Here is a 17,009-nt window from a genome sequence, read left to right as displayed (position 1 = left end):
TCAGTAACTCATCTATGCACCAGTTAGCTGGTGGTCAGTTTTATCACACTGTCCAGATATTAAGAGTAAAAGCTTTCTGGAATCTGTACTAGGAGTTTAGATGAGTAAATGACTGGTTTAATTTACTAAAAGGAAAGCAAATGTAAGAAGCTATTAACTTGAATGAAGGGGAGGATGGATTGTCAGTTGTAACAACGAATCTGATAAACATTGTTAGTGGAAGGGAAAGTACTTACCTCGAGCCCTGGGTAAGGCAAACTTATTCCCAGTAGACGGTGGAGGACCTGCTTCAGGAATAGATGCTGGAAAAGAAGAAAGAGGGGAATTATGAGAGAGAGAGAGAGAGAGAGAGAGAGAAAGAGAGAGAGAGAAAGGTGTTTAGGTAGGTACACACTCACTGTGTGATCACAGAGAGACATATCCATATAAAATAATTACAATACTGAAACTTAAGTATAAAATTTTCTAATACCTAGTCCAGTTGATGATTTAATGTAAAGCAGTTTCTTTGTTTTCTATTTTTCAAATAAAGAAATGGACACATACATCTCTGGCTGTCTTGATATCATAAATTTACTTGATTTGAAATAGTATGTTTTAACAACATCAATTGCAGATTTGCCATAATCCTATAGAAGATATATTTACTGCAGGTCTTTTCTAAAGATGCATTTTTTTTCAATTTCTCCTTTTTACAAAATACACCATTTTGAGTGTGGCCGTTGCCAGTACCGCCTGACTGGCCTTCGTGCGGGTGACACGTAAAAGCACCCACTACACTCTCTGAGTGGTTGGCGTTAGGAAGGGCATCCAGCTGTAGAAACTCTGCCAAATCAGATTGGAGCCTGGTGTTGCCATCTGGTTTCACCAGTCCTCAGTCAAATCGTCCAACCCATGCTAGCATGGAAAGCGGACGTTAAACGATGATGATGATGATGATGATGACTAGAGTCCCATATAAACTTTCTGCTGGCATAAAAAGAATTAGATAATGGAATGACATATTCAGCATAAATAACTCTCCATAACTATTTCACATTGATTTGTTTGTTTAGTTAATTGAAGCCCTACTTTATGATCTTTCTAAGTGGTACTTATGGCTTCCCTCAAATGATGGTAATACACATCCAAAATTACAACAGATATTTGTGGGCTATTTTCAAATCTGATAGGTTACAATTGCAAAATAACAAGGGAGACACTATAATGCTAACTTGACTTACTGAAATAGCAGCCAAACCTCCATCAAATCACACCCAACCATCATAGAAAAGGAAAAAACATATCAGATGATAACAGTTCTAAATACTCCTACAAAATACAGATAGACAAGGCTGAAAGGGTTTTGAGCCTAAGTCTGTCAGAACAAGTTTGACTTGGAATTCAACAACAAGTACTGTGCAGTCATAATTTTAAGGTGGTATGATCAATCTGGATCAAAAATACATATCCCACAATAAAAATGAAAATCCTAGAAAGAAAACATTAAACAGGTACTCTACAAGAATTAGATAAAAAATATTTATATTGGGTCATCCCATAAATAATGCAGTTTTTTCAGGTGCATGAACTAAAAGTTGGAGTAGGACAGAATAAACTAGCTGCAACAACTTTACTATAAAAGCAGGTAGTAATTTTATCTTGTCCTAATTCTTAGTGCAAATTTTGAAGACTGCAGTTCAATTTTAATACTTATTTTTTCAAAGCTATAATGGAAGTGACAAAGTAGCATATTCAGTATATTTTGCTTTATGAGTTCAATAAAGGCAACAGCACAACGGAAAGTGCGAGGAATATTAATGCAGTATATGGGGATCGGACAACAAGCGTAAGCCAGTATCAATGGTGGTACCAGAAATTCCCAGCCAGAAACTACAGCCTAGAAGATATGCCTCATCCTGGAAGATCTGTAGGGCTCCACAAGGACATCCTGCAAAACCTTGTGAAACAAAATCTCATCATAACTGTTGAGCAACTAGCAGAGAAGCTTGGAATTGGTCATTCAACCATTCATCAACACCTGCATGCCAACGGAAAAGTTAGCAAATTGGGTCAATGGCTTCCTCATAAATTATCTGAGTCTATAGAGCATGAATATGTGCTCTTCTTACCTGCCACGGCTCACAAATGAACCTTTTTTGGACTGAATAGTGACTGGTGACAAGAAATAGGGTCTCTATAAAAATGCCGAGCACTGAAAACAGTGGGTGAGGAAAGGAGAAACATCAGCATTCCAGGCTAAAGAAGGTCTTCACCCACGTATGTTGTTGTTATCTGTTTGGTGGGATATGAAAGGTTTAGTCCACTTTGAACTTTTAAACCCAAACCAAATAACAAAGGAGATCTACTGCAAGCAGCATAAGTCAGTGCCAAAAGAAAAACAACTATCTTTGGTTTCAAAATGAAAGGTGTTCTTCCATCAGGATAATACTCAGCCACATACAGTGAGGATGACATTTCAAAGGCTGGTGTAGTTTGAACAGGAACCCACCATATTCGCCAGACATTGCCCCATCTGATTATCATTTATTCCACAGTCTCCAAAATCAGTTGGACAAAAGAGACAGTGTGGTGGAAAAGATTCGAAGACTGAAAATGGATATGTTCCTCTTCAGCCAAACCTTCATTAACTTTCCCAAATGCCATTTGGTGAAGGTGGGGCAGAAAATACTGCCCTCCAGTAAATTTGAAAGGTGGGTGAGAGTAGTGAACAAAGCCCAAATGAACAGGTTAGCTCTGAGCATGCATCTGTAGGCAGGAAAATGACAACTAAGAGAGGGTGCTTACATTCATGGATCAGAGTGATATAGGTTCTGTGAGATTTTCCTTCATTATCTTTCTGCAGGGACTCCTTGTTGGAATTTTCTCTTTACTTATTTTTTACTCTTTTTTTTTATATGCCCTTCATAAAAACAACCCACTATGTTTATATATTGTCTTTAATACTGTCCTCCTTTTCTGTGAGCCCTTGTTGTTAATAAAGAAATTATCGTTGTGATGTTGCTGTTACTCATTTATTAAATAATTCGGGTGTGAAAGCAAGCTAGTTGTTTAAGGGAGACAACTTTGTAAAATACATTCTAAGGGAGATAATTTTCTTTTAATATTACAATTGCTCCGGCAAATTTTAATGGTCCTTCAGATCAAAATCAAGGATTTTGTCTTCATATAGCTAATTAATAATAAATCCTCATGACATGGTCTAACCCTCAAGTTACTGGCTAGGGTAAAGACTTCAGGTTATAACAAAGAGATGAAGTGAATTAATTCAACAGAAATGTACTTCCAATCTCAAAACTGCCCACACAAGTCAGCATGAAGACTTCTATGCAATGGCTCCACTTGCTAGAAATAGCAACCAAATCTTTAATATTGGATAGTATATACTTTTATATGTTATGTTTTTTTCCTTAAGTCTACTTGATAAGGATAGGAATGAAGTTAAACAACCACCATCAAAAATACATATATGCATGCCTGTGGGTGCATGTCTGTCTACACACACACACACACAATATATGATGGGCATCTTTTAGTTTCCATCTATAAAATGCATTCACAAAGCTTTGGAGAGCATGGGGCTATAGAAGAAGATACTTGCCCAAAGTGTCACACAGTAGAAACCAAAACTACATGGCTGAAAAGCAAGCTCCTTGACTACAGAGCCACACCTGCATATGGGCATGCCTGCACCTTGACAACTGCATTATATAAATAATTTCTTAATTTAATGTATGAACTTTTAAATGTTGAATTATATATTGTCTTGTACATTCCAAGTACCTTCAATTATTGCTTGCTATCTCCATTCTAGTCGTACGTGTATAATCTAACAATTGTATTCTTTTAGGGCTTGGTTTAATTTCTGACAGTTGGGGTAGAGAGAAATTAAACATTTAGGATGCTGAAATTATAAATCTTAAAAATTCTATGAATGGGGTAAGTTAACAACTAGTCTATCATATCAGCATTGTAATAAAAATATCAGGAATCTAATCTTACGTTTATTTAGATCTATATCCTTAGGTGGTGGAGCAGTCTCAGCTTCTGGTTCTTCGTCCTCTCCTGTATTGATCCATTTCTTTCTTTCAGCATCCCACACAATCTGATGACAAACAAGGGTTAAAAAGCAAAATTAACATGAATACATCTTCCGTTCTCTCTTCAACAATCTATGAAAAAATTGTTAATAAATTGGTTACCAAATTAATCAGCTTTAACAACTAGATGCTCCTCATCAAAATAAAACAAGTATTTCAATTTGAATTTTATTAGAAAAGTATTCATTCCAAAAATGAAATATAACTGAAAGATTTTTTCTAACCCTTTTGCAACACCCAACTGATCGGTCCAAGTGATACAAGCTGAAAGGACTTTGAAGTCGATCCATTGGTCCAATGAAACACATGTTTTGAAGTGTAACAGTCTATCCGTGATTGTCTTTCAATAGATATAATATCATACTATCATCATCATCATCGTTTAACGTCCGCTTTCCATGCTAGCATGGGTTGGACACTTTGACTGAGGACTGGTGAACCAGATGGCTACACCAGGCTCCAATCTGATTCGGCAGAGTTTCTACAGCTGCATGCCCTTCCTAACGCCAACCACTCCGAGAGTGTAGTGGGTGTTTTTACGTGCCACCGGCACGAAGGCCAGTCAGGCGGTACTGGCAACGGCCATGCTCAGAATGGTGTATTTTACGTGCCACCTGCACAGGAGCCAGTCCAGTGGTACTGGCAACGATCTCGCTCGAATGACTTTTCACATGCCACCGGCACAAGTGCCAGGAAGGTGACGCTGGTAACGATCACACCCGAACGGTGGTGCCATCACAATTTCTCTTTCACTTGCCCCAACAGGTCTTTGCAAGCAGAGTTTAGTGTCCAATGAAGGAGAAGATCTGTTGAGGCCAGTGAAATCGAAATCGAACTAAATTTGACGACTGGCCCCCATACTATATAATATATATATAGTTTTACATACTAATAAAGTAGTTTTAAGCACTTTATCCCTTGTTTTCTACATGCACCCATCAATTTCAATCTCAACAGGAAAAAAAAACTTTGGTCTTTTTGGCTACATATACCAAAATATCATGTGTCACAAAAGGGTTAAAGAGGAAAAATGAAATAAGAGCAAAATTTTTATTAATTAAAAGGAATAATCTAACAACTCCTGTCACATTTTAATATCATAACTGTTAGTACAACTCTTAAATTACCAGGTTTCTAGAGATGGGAGTATACAATCATCGTATAACACAAAGTTAAATTATTTATATATAAAGGCCTTAAAATTTCTTTTGTTTTCATTTTGTTTTTTGGAGGGGGGGTTCTCCCCACCCCAGTTCTGTGTGAAAGGAGAAACAAGAAAATAATTCCAGCAGTGATATAAAATATATATATATATATATAAATTAAAGAGTGTATTATGAAAATTTCTAGTAATAAGGGGAACTATGGTTAACAAACTAGGATTTATTGAAGAACCTTGCAGTTACTTTTAAATAAATAACATATTACCATTATTTATAATAACTTCTTTATAGTAATTTAAACATTAGTAAATAATGACATATCAATCTACATCTATAAAGAGAGTTTTCTTTTAATCATTTAGCAATCAGATTAGTCTGTCAAATATAATGCTTATTTATACATATTGTTTTGAATTACTCATGCATTATCTCATAGCTCTAGATTTTAATGATGTTATTATTTTTAGAATGATATTGCAGAGTAGGTGTGAGAAGCAGGGTCTGGCCAGAAAGAACATAAAATAGATAGAGTATTTGGCTGGTTTAAATGCTAAAGGGTTAATACTGCTTTAAAACAAAAAGCCAAAACTTCACCATTTCACCATTTACTTTATTTTAAATGTTCTGGTGACAGAGGGAAAGAAATATGCCCTTACAGAAAAGGATACAGCCTATAAGAAAATAGGCAAAAAGTCGACCTGTGAAAATATATTATCTTAGAAATTATCAGTTGTCAACAATAGAAAATACACAAGCAATGCAACAAGCTCACAAAGCAACAAACTTTTCCTATGGAATCCATAGAGAGAAGATTCAATTACCAAGGGAGATTGTTGTGATGAAAACCACCAAATCAAAACAGGACTTGATCAATATTGGTTTTAAAATTTGGCACAAGACCATCCATTTCAGGGGAGGGGTTAAGTTGATTACATCGATTTTATCAACCCTGAAAGGATAAAAAGCAGCATCAACCGTGGCAGAATTTGAACTCAGAATTTAATGAAGGACAAAATACCGCTAAGCATTTTGCCCGGCATGCTAACAGTTCTGCCAGCTCACCACCTTGGACTTGATAAATATTAGAACTTGAAATACTTAGCTAATTTGATGAAGAGACATTAAAAATTAGTTGTCTTTAATTGGCTTCAGCTACATGCCAGAAAAAAAAAATTGTAACATAATTTTAAAATTGTCTTCGGAAAAATAATTAATGCAACTTACAGCAGGATTTTTATCTTCAGGAAGTATCATTTCATTCTTCTTCTGCCTTCCAAGTTGACTGAATATATTCAAACTATTCCACCAACCCTTGGTCTCTCCCTGAAGAATTGAGATTTCAAGGTATCGTTATTGTTAATAGCACTGTTACAAATGGAGATTGAAGTTTTAATCCTTAATGCTGGGAAAGTATTGTCCATAATAAAGATTGCAATAACAACTAGAACTCTGTTGGAATACTAGAATAGGAAATATATTTAGTAAAGCAAGAGCTTACTATAAATAGTCAAAATATATCATTGGATGTGAAGGATAATTTTAATATTTATTTCATTTATTTATTTTATTTTATTTTATTTATTTTGTTTTTTCTTTTTCTTTGAGAAATTAAATAAAATTATTTTAAAATATTTAGTATATTTCTGGCATCTTTGTGCAACTACTAATGACTTACCACAGAATTGATAATTTACAGCAGTGACATCTTCATTTATACAGTCTTTTGTATGTATCTTTAACCCCAAAACTCTAATACCTTTCACTCTAGATTTTGAAAGCTTCTATTTGTCATCTACACCTACTAAAAGAGCTTTCTACATAACCTCCAGTCAAACATATAAATAATGACAGAGTTACAGTAATTGTTTATAATGCTAAATACAAATTTCACCATAAAGCTTTCATCGAAGTTGTATGCAAAAATTATAATTATCATCATCATCATCATCATTTAACGTCCATGTTCCATGTTAGCACGGAGGGGGACAAAGCATTAAATGGTTATCAATGGAAAGACATCTAGCTATAAAGAACTTGTTCCAAAAGCTTACCCAAATGCATACTTTGTTCAGTAGATCATTTTTACAATTGTTTTTTCATGTTAGCATGGCTTACACAAATATGTTACGGAGGTATTGTCCTTTTCACAGCTGGATGCCCTTCCCAATGTTATTCCCTACCTGTTTATAAGTTAAGGGTCTCCTATTCCTCCTGACCTCAAAGATACAAAGTGAACAGATAAGTTCTTGCATTTTCATAATAATCCAAGTGAATATGGTGAAATATAAAACAATTTAAAATGCAGGAGTGGCTGTGTGGTAAGTAGCTTGCTTACCAACCACATGGTCCCAGGTTCAGTCCCACTGCATGGCACCTTGGGCAAGTGTCTTCTACTATAGCCTCAGGCCGACCAAAGCCTTGTGAGTGGATTTGGTAGATGGAAACTGAAAGAAGCCTGTCATATCATCATCATCATCATCATCATCATCGTTTAACATCCGCTTTCCATGCTAGCATGAGTTGGACGATTTGACTGAGGACTGGTGAAACCGGATGGCAACACCAGGCTCCAATCTGATTTGGCAGAGTTTCTACAGCTGGATGCCCTTCCTAACGCCAATCACTCAGAGAGTATATATGTGTATATATATATATATATATATATATATATATATATATATATATATATATATGTTTGTGTGCCTGTGTTTGTCCCCCCAACATCGCTTGACAACCGATGGTGGTGTATTTATGTCCCGGTAACTTAGCGGTTCGGCAAAAGAGACCGATAGAATAAGTACTAGGCTTACAAAGAATAAGTCCTGGGGTTGATTTGCTCGACTAAAGGCGGTGCTCGCAGTCAAATGACTGAAACAAGTAAAAGAGTACATAAATAAATTTGTATCCCATAATAAACTACCTTATCAAATAGGACAGGATTTTTTCTTTTTACTTACAGTTACAGGTTTGGGTTTGGCAGCATTATTTGTTTTCTTTGGTGATGCCATTTTGACACTATTGGCACTGCCATTACTGACATTGCTGCTTTCTGATATTGTGCGCTGGCGATTATTCCCGTAACGTGTTGGTGCAATGATAGGCTACAAGAGAAAAAAAATACTACATAAGAAATTCATTCCTTCCTTATCATATCAAATGACAACAACAATAACAACATGCAGTCTCAAATTACTGGTATATTAGTGAGAGGTATATTAGTAATTAAGATTTGCCTTAATGACATAAATAGACCAATTCCTGACTAAAATCAAAATGCGGCAATTCAATTCACAAAGAACTTATCTTTCTTGCTATTGTATTGAGAATAAGTGTATTATAATGATAATAGGACATACTGAACAGTACTGTACATTATTGTAACATTTTATTAACCTTGGAATTGACTCTGACATGATCTTAACTTAAACAGTGCAGTATCAAACTAGATAATGTGGAACACTTAGGTTAGCTTTTTATAATGCTATCTTTTGTAAAAATTTGAAGTATGAATAACATCCAAATTGTCTCCTTCCTTTCAGCCAAAATATTTTTTCGTTCTTGGAAATCTGTCTGTTGATGGATTTAATTTGATATATCATAAAATTGAATGCAATTTATCCACATCACAAGCAACAAGAACAGAATCTCTATTACACTTTTACCTTTGAGTAACCCACTATTTATGGTCAATTGTATTTTGTTTACAAATGCACGAGACTCTTCCCATGGAGATGCAAAGCATATTTTTTCTAGCATTCTATCATCCAAACTAAATGTCTTATATAAAATTCCTCTTAGTTAAAGACCATTATATAAAAAGCTGTTTGATAATTTACTGTTCTGCATATCTAATTTATTAGAATAATATTAGAATAATAAAACCCAAATAAACATCTAGAATCATGAGTTTGTATATGGTCACAAAGTTTTCTTTTAGATAATAGATTTGCTCAATCAAAGCTAACAGGAACAGTCCAACAGATCTTTTTCCATGTAGGCAAGTGAAACACCTTTTCAATCTATTCTTTCCAACATTAATAAACCTCCATAGGTTTCAAAGTATTGTAAAAATAAAGTATTATTCTAAATATTTCATCTTGGAGTTGTGAGAAAAGAAAATAATCTTTTTGTTATAAGACAAGTACAACATAAAAATTTGTAGGGAGGAAAAAAACTGAATAAGCTTAGTTCGTTTAAAATCAGCATTTCCAAATTAGTTAAAATTGAATAGATCTTTCAAACATTATAAAACTTTTCAGAAAGCCTCATGTTAATACTTCATTATTAATAATACAATGATTGAAAAGTAAAATTTATAAGAAACTCATGTGCCAGGTCGACCAGCAGCAATCCAAGTTATGCATCCTTTGTATCAACAAGGTACATTACTCTAGCTAGCTCAAGTAACTATATATCACTTCCACAATAACTAATACTTTTTTCATCCAATTGTAAAAGTCATTGCTTCAAATTCAAATTCAAATGTATAAATCTTGAGACCAATTAAGAAAAAAATTAAAATGTTTAGTGGGAAAAGTTTTGCTCTAGTATGAAGCTTTTCACAGATATAAGAATTCCTGTTTATATTTCTTTCATTAACACTTATTTTCATTTCATATTTTAACTTCTCTTTTCTTAAATAATAGTTAAATTTTCTTTAAAATCTGTGGTATTTTATCAAGTAAATGATAACAATCAGTATAGAGAAAGGAAACACTGGATGCTTTAGATGTAGTTCATTGTGTTATATGCTTTAAAAAACCAAAAAAAAAAGGGTTCTTCGGGTGACAAGGTAATAGTTCTACTGTTGGTTAAAGAAACAGCATCCAGTCAAGGAAAACCAGCTACAAAAATAAAAACATTGGTTTGTGCAACTCTTATCAGTTTGAAACACACAAAATAATTCAAGTTTATTTTTCAGTGGATCCTCTATTGCTGTTTAACATTATTACAAATTATCCATCATGCTGTGAAATTTGCAAGGCCATCTTGCTGTAACACCATCAGACACATCAAACATTAAAAAATTGGATGGGAAAACAGATACAAAATGCCCCAACATATATACATGCAGCAGAAACAGCCCATCTCTTCAAGGCTGAACAGAGAGCACAGTTCCAAATTAGAAAACAGTATAGTTTATTTTGTGTCTTTGTAGAACTCCATAAGGTGTCATCATTTTCACCATTCTAAATAAAACTCTATTTAATGCTAAATATATGGAATATATCGAGTGCCTTTGATTAGACACTAAACTTTCAATGAACTTTCAATGTAGTTTCAATTATCAACCAACACCCTTTCAGTTTACTTATGTTATTAATGCTTTTGGAGGTAAAAAAAACATCATCAATACTGTTCTTTCTTCTCTTGATATAGCAGCTCATCCACTGATGGATCCTTTTGATCTCAAAATAGTAAACAGCAGTCTATCATACTACATAAGATAATTTTTCAGACTATGAACCTCATCCCAACAGCAGAAACACTGACTTATATTTACATTTACATCAACACAAATCTAATCTTATTAAATGAGTATGTTTTTAGTCAATAGTAACTGAGAAGATTTTTTTTTTCTTTAGTTCGAAAATTTTAGATTTACTATTAAATTACTTTGTTCCATACACCACCAAAGTTTTCTCATAAATTAAATAGAGGAATTAGGATACAAGAAAGATGACTGCTTTGAATCAGATGCATGTAAAAATAACAATTTAGTGAAGAACCGGGCGGAAAGAGCTTGGAAAAGGAAATCCAAGGAAAACATGAAACATAGTGAATTCTGATCTCAGGATGCTGAATCTTATGAAGGAAGTGGCAAATGACAGCAATAAGTGCTGAGATACTGCATTGGTGTAGACCATCCATCCATGCCAGTACAGAAAAATTGATGTAAAATGATGACAATGTAAGGAGTACTGAGCCAAACTAAATTCTAGATTCTTTTTAAAATTTAATTGAAAAAGTCACTATATCTTTGTTAAAAATACAGGTACAAAAGGGTTTTAATGATCTTTAAATGTAATATCACCAATAAAAATTGGATAATGACCAGAAGTTTGTGCAATAATTTCAAAAATGTTACTCAATTCAAAGTTGAAAATTTCCTTTTGCTGACACTATGCTACAAGCAATGCATGTTCATCGCTTTAATCATATCAAAACATTTAGGCCAACAGATTTACACATACTTAGAATTGCTCTCAGTCATTGCATATATTTTATCAGTAAACCTTTTTCACATAAATTCATGTTCTATTTTGCACCTGGGTAAATGAAATTCATCAAATAATAACATTGATTTACTATCCACAGGGCAAACTTTCTGACAATTCCATTTGTAAAAAAGTTCGGGTGAGAAAGTTCTTCTGCTATAACCCTTTTGATACCAAGCAGCCTGAAGACCATGCCTGGTTCTATGGCACAAATTTCCTGTATCAAAGTGATCTAAATGAAATGCTTTTTTCAAAATATTATGTTAATTGATGTTCCAAACACCAGCTTAATAATGACAAAATTCATCATCATCATCATCATCATCGTTTAATGTCTGCTTTCCATGCTAGCATGGGTTGGACGATTTGACTGAGGACTGGTGAAACCAGATGGCTACACCAGGCTCCAATCTGATTTGGCAGAGTTTCTACAGCTGGATGCTCTTCCTAACGCCAACCACTCCGAGAGTGTAGTGGGTGCTTTTACGTGCCACCGGCACGAAAGCCAGTCAGGCGGTGCTGGCAACGGCCACGCTCAAAATGGAGTATATTACATGCCACCTGCACAGGAGCCAGTCCAGCGGCACTGGCAATGATCTCACTCGAATGTCTTTACATGTGCCACCAGCACAAGTGCCAGGAAGGCGACGCTGGGCACAGGTGCCATTACGATTTCGCTTTCCCCAACAAGTCTTCGCAAGCAGAGTTTCATGTCCAATGAAGGAGACGACATTGGCATGGGTGCCTAAATTCTTCATCATTTTCACACAAACATTTAGCATCAGTTTTGTTTCTCTGCTAAATTCTAATGAAATATCCATGTTGATTCTGAAATTAGAAGCTCTTCTAATAGAACTCTCTTTCCTTTACAGCTTCTACTGATTTCAGCCTCAAACTGTACTTCTGTGTGTGTGTGTGTATGTCTCTCTCTCTCTATCTCCAACTTTAAACAATGATGATACATTACATCACACCACCATCTTGATGATAATCCTAATGTTATATAATTCAACAAATTAGTGGACTTCAGATAATACATTGCTTATTGTATCATCAACCATGTTGTACAAACAAGCTTTCCTCAAAAGAATCAGCTAATTCCTTACTTTAAAAAAAAGTAACCACATTTTTAAGCTATAATTAATTAGCTAACTGGAAGGTTAATTATAAACACAATTTTCAAGGTTATAACATCAAATCCAAAAGCAAAAGAAATATAAATAAATTAACTTCATACTCTTTAAAGATAAACAATATAACTGAATGAATGGAAATTTAAGTTGAACATTGTGAAAAAAAAAGATAACTATACTAAACAGCATAAAAAAAAAAGATACATTCTCCAATACTATAAATCTAAGTAATTAAATATAATATGCACTTCAGCTAAACCTACTAACAATTTTAATAGAGTTCTATGACAGTGCAACAATTACATTATTAAAGATTTGCTGTTCCCCTTCTCTGTAAGGTATCAACAAAAATTTTGCTTCAACTTTACTTTTGGATGTAATTGAATAATAAATAATTAAATTGTTTTGCTTCTCTAGTGTCACAGAAAAAAAAATAATATAACATTTTTTTGCATAGAAGTAGCAATGCATTTTTATCCACTCCTCATTTTACTCCATTATTATTGAAAATATCTTTATAAGCAAATACTTTTAAGAAACAATTTTATCCACAATAAAAGGAGTAAAAGGCTGCATGCTCTGACATATCTTAATCTCAGAACTGTTGTAACATCAAAAGTTCATGTAACATCAACTAAGTAATTAGCCTTACAAGCAAATAGGTTATCATCACTCCGTTTTAACAATTACTTTACTTTTCTTCTTATTGACATATATATATATATATATATATATATATACATAACCAGTGTATTCCATATCAGAAATCATTCATTAGTAATGCAGTAATTTTATCTTTTATAAAATAATCAAGGCCATGAAAAACGCGAACAAGGTTTCTGAAGAATTTGCTATTTATTTACAATTTGATATACTTTTCTAAAATAAAATATTTCCATAAAATTTTAGAATACACGGAAACAAGTTTTATAACAGAGACAAAGTTGTTATTCATCTAAGGTAATATAATCACCATGTCTGAGAAAATACATCTCAACTGAATTTTAAAATGTCACAATCATTTGCAGAATACAACAAAGCACCAAAATCTTTGAATATAATAAAACATCACGATACATCTGCAAGCTTTTGGAGAAGTTAAAAATTAAAATATATTCCACAAAATTACCCAGATGATAATAATTTGAAAACAACCCATTATTATAATACTTTAATATAATAAAAAAAAGGAAATCTTAATACTGAGATGCCATCAATTGCTAATGCTGTCTCATTTGAGGAGTGGAATAGTTCATTTTCGTAAATACTACAACTGGTTGCTCACCTTGTGTGTACTGCTTCCAAAATAATCAAATCCACCTCCTTCAGAATTAGTAGTTTCAGTTGTTGAAGAAGCTACTTGATCTCCAGATACTCCTTCTTCAGAATGTAAATTAGATCCTTGGGTTATATTTTGAGCTTGGGGTGGATGTAAAGGCTTTTCCCAAGACTGTGTCCCAGATATGGCTGAAACCTGCTGTTCTTGACTGCCAAATGCTTGATTATCACTTGTATTATTTCGAGCTCCAAGATGGGCATCAGATCCAACTGTCTCTATAAAAACATCAGAAACAAATAGATTATCATAAAGAATCTCTCAGTGATTTTTTTTTCCTAACTTTTTACGACAAAATAAAAATCTTTTAATTTATTTTCACTTTCTGACTGTTTCACATTTATTTTGCATAGAAAACCAAATAAGGTAGCATTAGAAATTTTAGAGATGACAGTTGTGCGGTTGAAGCATTTGACTGCTGAAGACATAGTAATGAATACAAATACAACTCTGATTGCGTCAGTCTGTCTGACAGACATCACTGTCACACTTACTTCTCATTTTAGATTTTAATAGTTAGTATTAGGAAAAGCAATCAACAACAAAAAATCATAGCTTTGAAAGCATGTAAATATCCAAATCTATAAAAAGATGTATACAAATCATGCTAGGATGGAAAAACAAATGTGAAACAGTAAAAAAACACTAACTAAGGATTTCAATTCTTTTTTTTTGCATGAAATATAGAGAAAAGCTTCATCTTTGGCTTGCAGTTTTGGCAATATGTATCATCATCATTTTTAACATCCATTTTCCATGCTTGCATGGGTCAGATGTAAATTTACTAAGCAGATTTTCTTTGACTCGATAGCTTTCCTATTGCCAACACTCACCTGATTCCAAACAAGGTAATATGTTCCCATGGCCAGACATGTTTTTCACTGAAGACTAGAAATGAGCAACATCATTTGTGTGATGGTGATGGTGATGGTTATTTACAACCAAGACAAAGACACACACACAAACACATGCACGCGCATAAAACTCTGAGAAACATCCAGGTCTTCTCAACCTACCTACTATGTTTTACCTGCCAGATTCTGCACTGAGCATTTTTTTTATTAACCATTCTCACCACCCTTGAGAATCCCAACTCTCCCACATTTTACCAACAGATGTTGACCTCCAGTTTTTCAAACTGACAGTCAAGTACATTACTGACACCCATCAAGAAGACCAGACCATACAAAAGCTTAAGTGCCTCTTCTCTCTCAGCTAACATTTTAAATATAAGAATTTGTTATTATGCCAACAAAATAAATTAATTCTGATTATTAAAGGATAAAAAAAGAAAAAAAAACAATGTCTTACCTTGAGGGGCATTCTGGTGATAATTTGAATTCTGAAGTCCATCTGTTTCTTCTTGATAGTTATACATAGATTCTTGTGGCTGTTGTTGTTGTTGTTGTTGTTGTTGTTGTTGTGTATAATTATAGGAATATTCTATAAATAACAATAAAATATTACAAGGAATGAAACCTGAATGACTAGAAATAGAAAAATGAATTCTCATACAAATATATTTGAACTTATATACTTGAGTGTATAATTAAAATGTTTGCTTCACAACCTCATGTTTCCATCTTCAAGTCCACTGTGTGACACTCGGTATTTTTCTCGGCCATAGCTTCAAGTCAACAAAAGCCTTTTGAGTTGAATTTGGTAAATGGGATCAGTAAAAGCCAGTCATAAGCATTTATGCAAATGAATATATATGTGTGCGCTTGAATAGTATCCTAACATCTGCAAGAGACTGGTAGCTACTGGTGGATCTTGAGCATCAGCTAAAGTTCCTTGGCCACATTGCAGTCACCACTCTGTGACCAGACATTGTCCTCATGTCCAAGTGTCCACCAAGCAAGTGCTGCTGCTGGAGCTGACTGTCCCACGGGAAGATCGTCTGGAAGAAGCTTTTGAGAGAAAGCTCTGTAAGTACGTGGGTCTGGTCAGTGACTGCCAGCGGGCTGGTTGGAGAGCGAGGTGTCTCCCAGTGGAGGTTGGATGCAGGGGTTTCCCAGTTTAGGCATCGAAGGAGTGAGGAGGAAGACCATCTGCAGTACCACTGATGCGGCAAAGGGGGCCTCAAGATGGCTGTGGATCAAAAGTGGAGAGCCATGGGTTAGCTAACCAGCCATCTAGACACAAGCCGGTGCCTGATCAGCCTCAGCTGGGTCACCTGGAGGAGGGTGTCTGATGTTGTAAGACTTGAAACACTCAAAGATACTAGGCACATGACTGAAGATGTGTCCAGATGCATCAGCCATTGATGTATGTACACAGTGAGAGTGCAAAATCAGAGCACTAAATGAAAATGCCTAGCAATATTTTGATTTGCCTTCATTATGTCCCTTTACACCATACTGACTTTGCCTGCTGTTCACTTTCAAAGCTGATAAGATAAATGCTTGACTAAAATCTGTGATTGATATAATCAACTAAGAGCTTTTCTAGTAAAATCCCCAGCATGAATGCAGTCCACTGACTGGAGCTAGTAAAAAATATGTTATAAGAAGTATAATGGTAATAAGTTAAGAATCAAAGGCTGCTATTTAGCAAGGAACATTACTCTTATTATCTTAGGCTATAATTATCTTTGGCAATCTTTATTTTCCCTTTTTTTCTCAATATCAGTATCTCCATGTCCAAATATAATTTATTATAATCCTATTATAGCAAATGAATGCTCACAAAAGCACTTTTCAATTGCTTTCATCCAATATGCAAAAGTCTTAACATTTAAATTGGTTGTGGATAACATGTTTTCCTCAAGGACATAAGAATCACAAGAATAAATGTGAAAAATCTATGTGAGAAACTTAGCCTACTAGGATGTTACCACTAATCTAAAACTTAAAGGTCCAGCAAAAGATACCGATAGAATAAGTACTAGGCTAACAAAGAATAAGTCCTGGGGTCAATTTGTTCGACTAAAGGCACTGCTCCAGCATGGCTGCAGTCATATGACTGAAACAAACAAAAGAATATATATATATATTATTATTATTATTATTAATAAGGTAAGAAAATGGAGAGTTGGGGATGTATAAGGCAAGACTTCC

At 34.3% G+C, this 17,009-nt stretch overlaps 1 protein-coding gene across 11 annotated transcripts in view; it reads right to left on the bottom strand.

Moving 5' to 3' along the window:
- The window catches only part of LOC106868398 (protein transport protein Sec16A), a 133,280-nt gene that overhangs the window by 20,215 nt on the left and 96,056 nt on the right, over positions 1-17,009 (bottom strand). For all 11 annotated transcript variants that reach the window (XM_052972901.1, XM_052972886.1, XM_052972899.1 and 8 more), the window contains 6 exons: positions 15,262-15,393; positions 13,900-14,168; positions 8,221-8,364; positions 6,488-6,586; positions 4,003-4,105; positions 237-302 (listed from right to left, as the gene is read on the bottom strand). In XM_052972901.1, coding sequence (XP_052828861.1) covers positions 237-302; positions 4,003-4,105; positions 6,488-6,586; positions 8,221-8,364; positions 13,900-14,168; positions 15,262-15,393 — 813 coding nt within the window. The remainder of the gene's footprint in view (positions 1-236; positions 303-4,002; positions 4,106-6,487; positions 6,587-8,220; positions 8,365-13,899; positions 14,169-15,261; positions 15,394-17,009) is intronic.

This window comes from Octopus bimaculoides, chromosome 1 (assembly GCF_001194135.2).
Source record: "Octopus bimaculoides isolate UCB-OBI-ISO-001 chromosome 1, ASM119413v2, whole genome shotgun sequence".
Taxonomy (NCBI): Eukaryota; Metazoa; Mollusca; class Cephalopoda; order Octopoda; family Octopodidae; genus Octopus; species Octopus bimaculoides.
The sequence above is the reverse complement of the archived record's forward strand: the minus strand, read 5'-3'. Positions and strand labels throughout refer to the sequence as shown.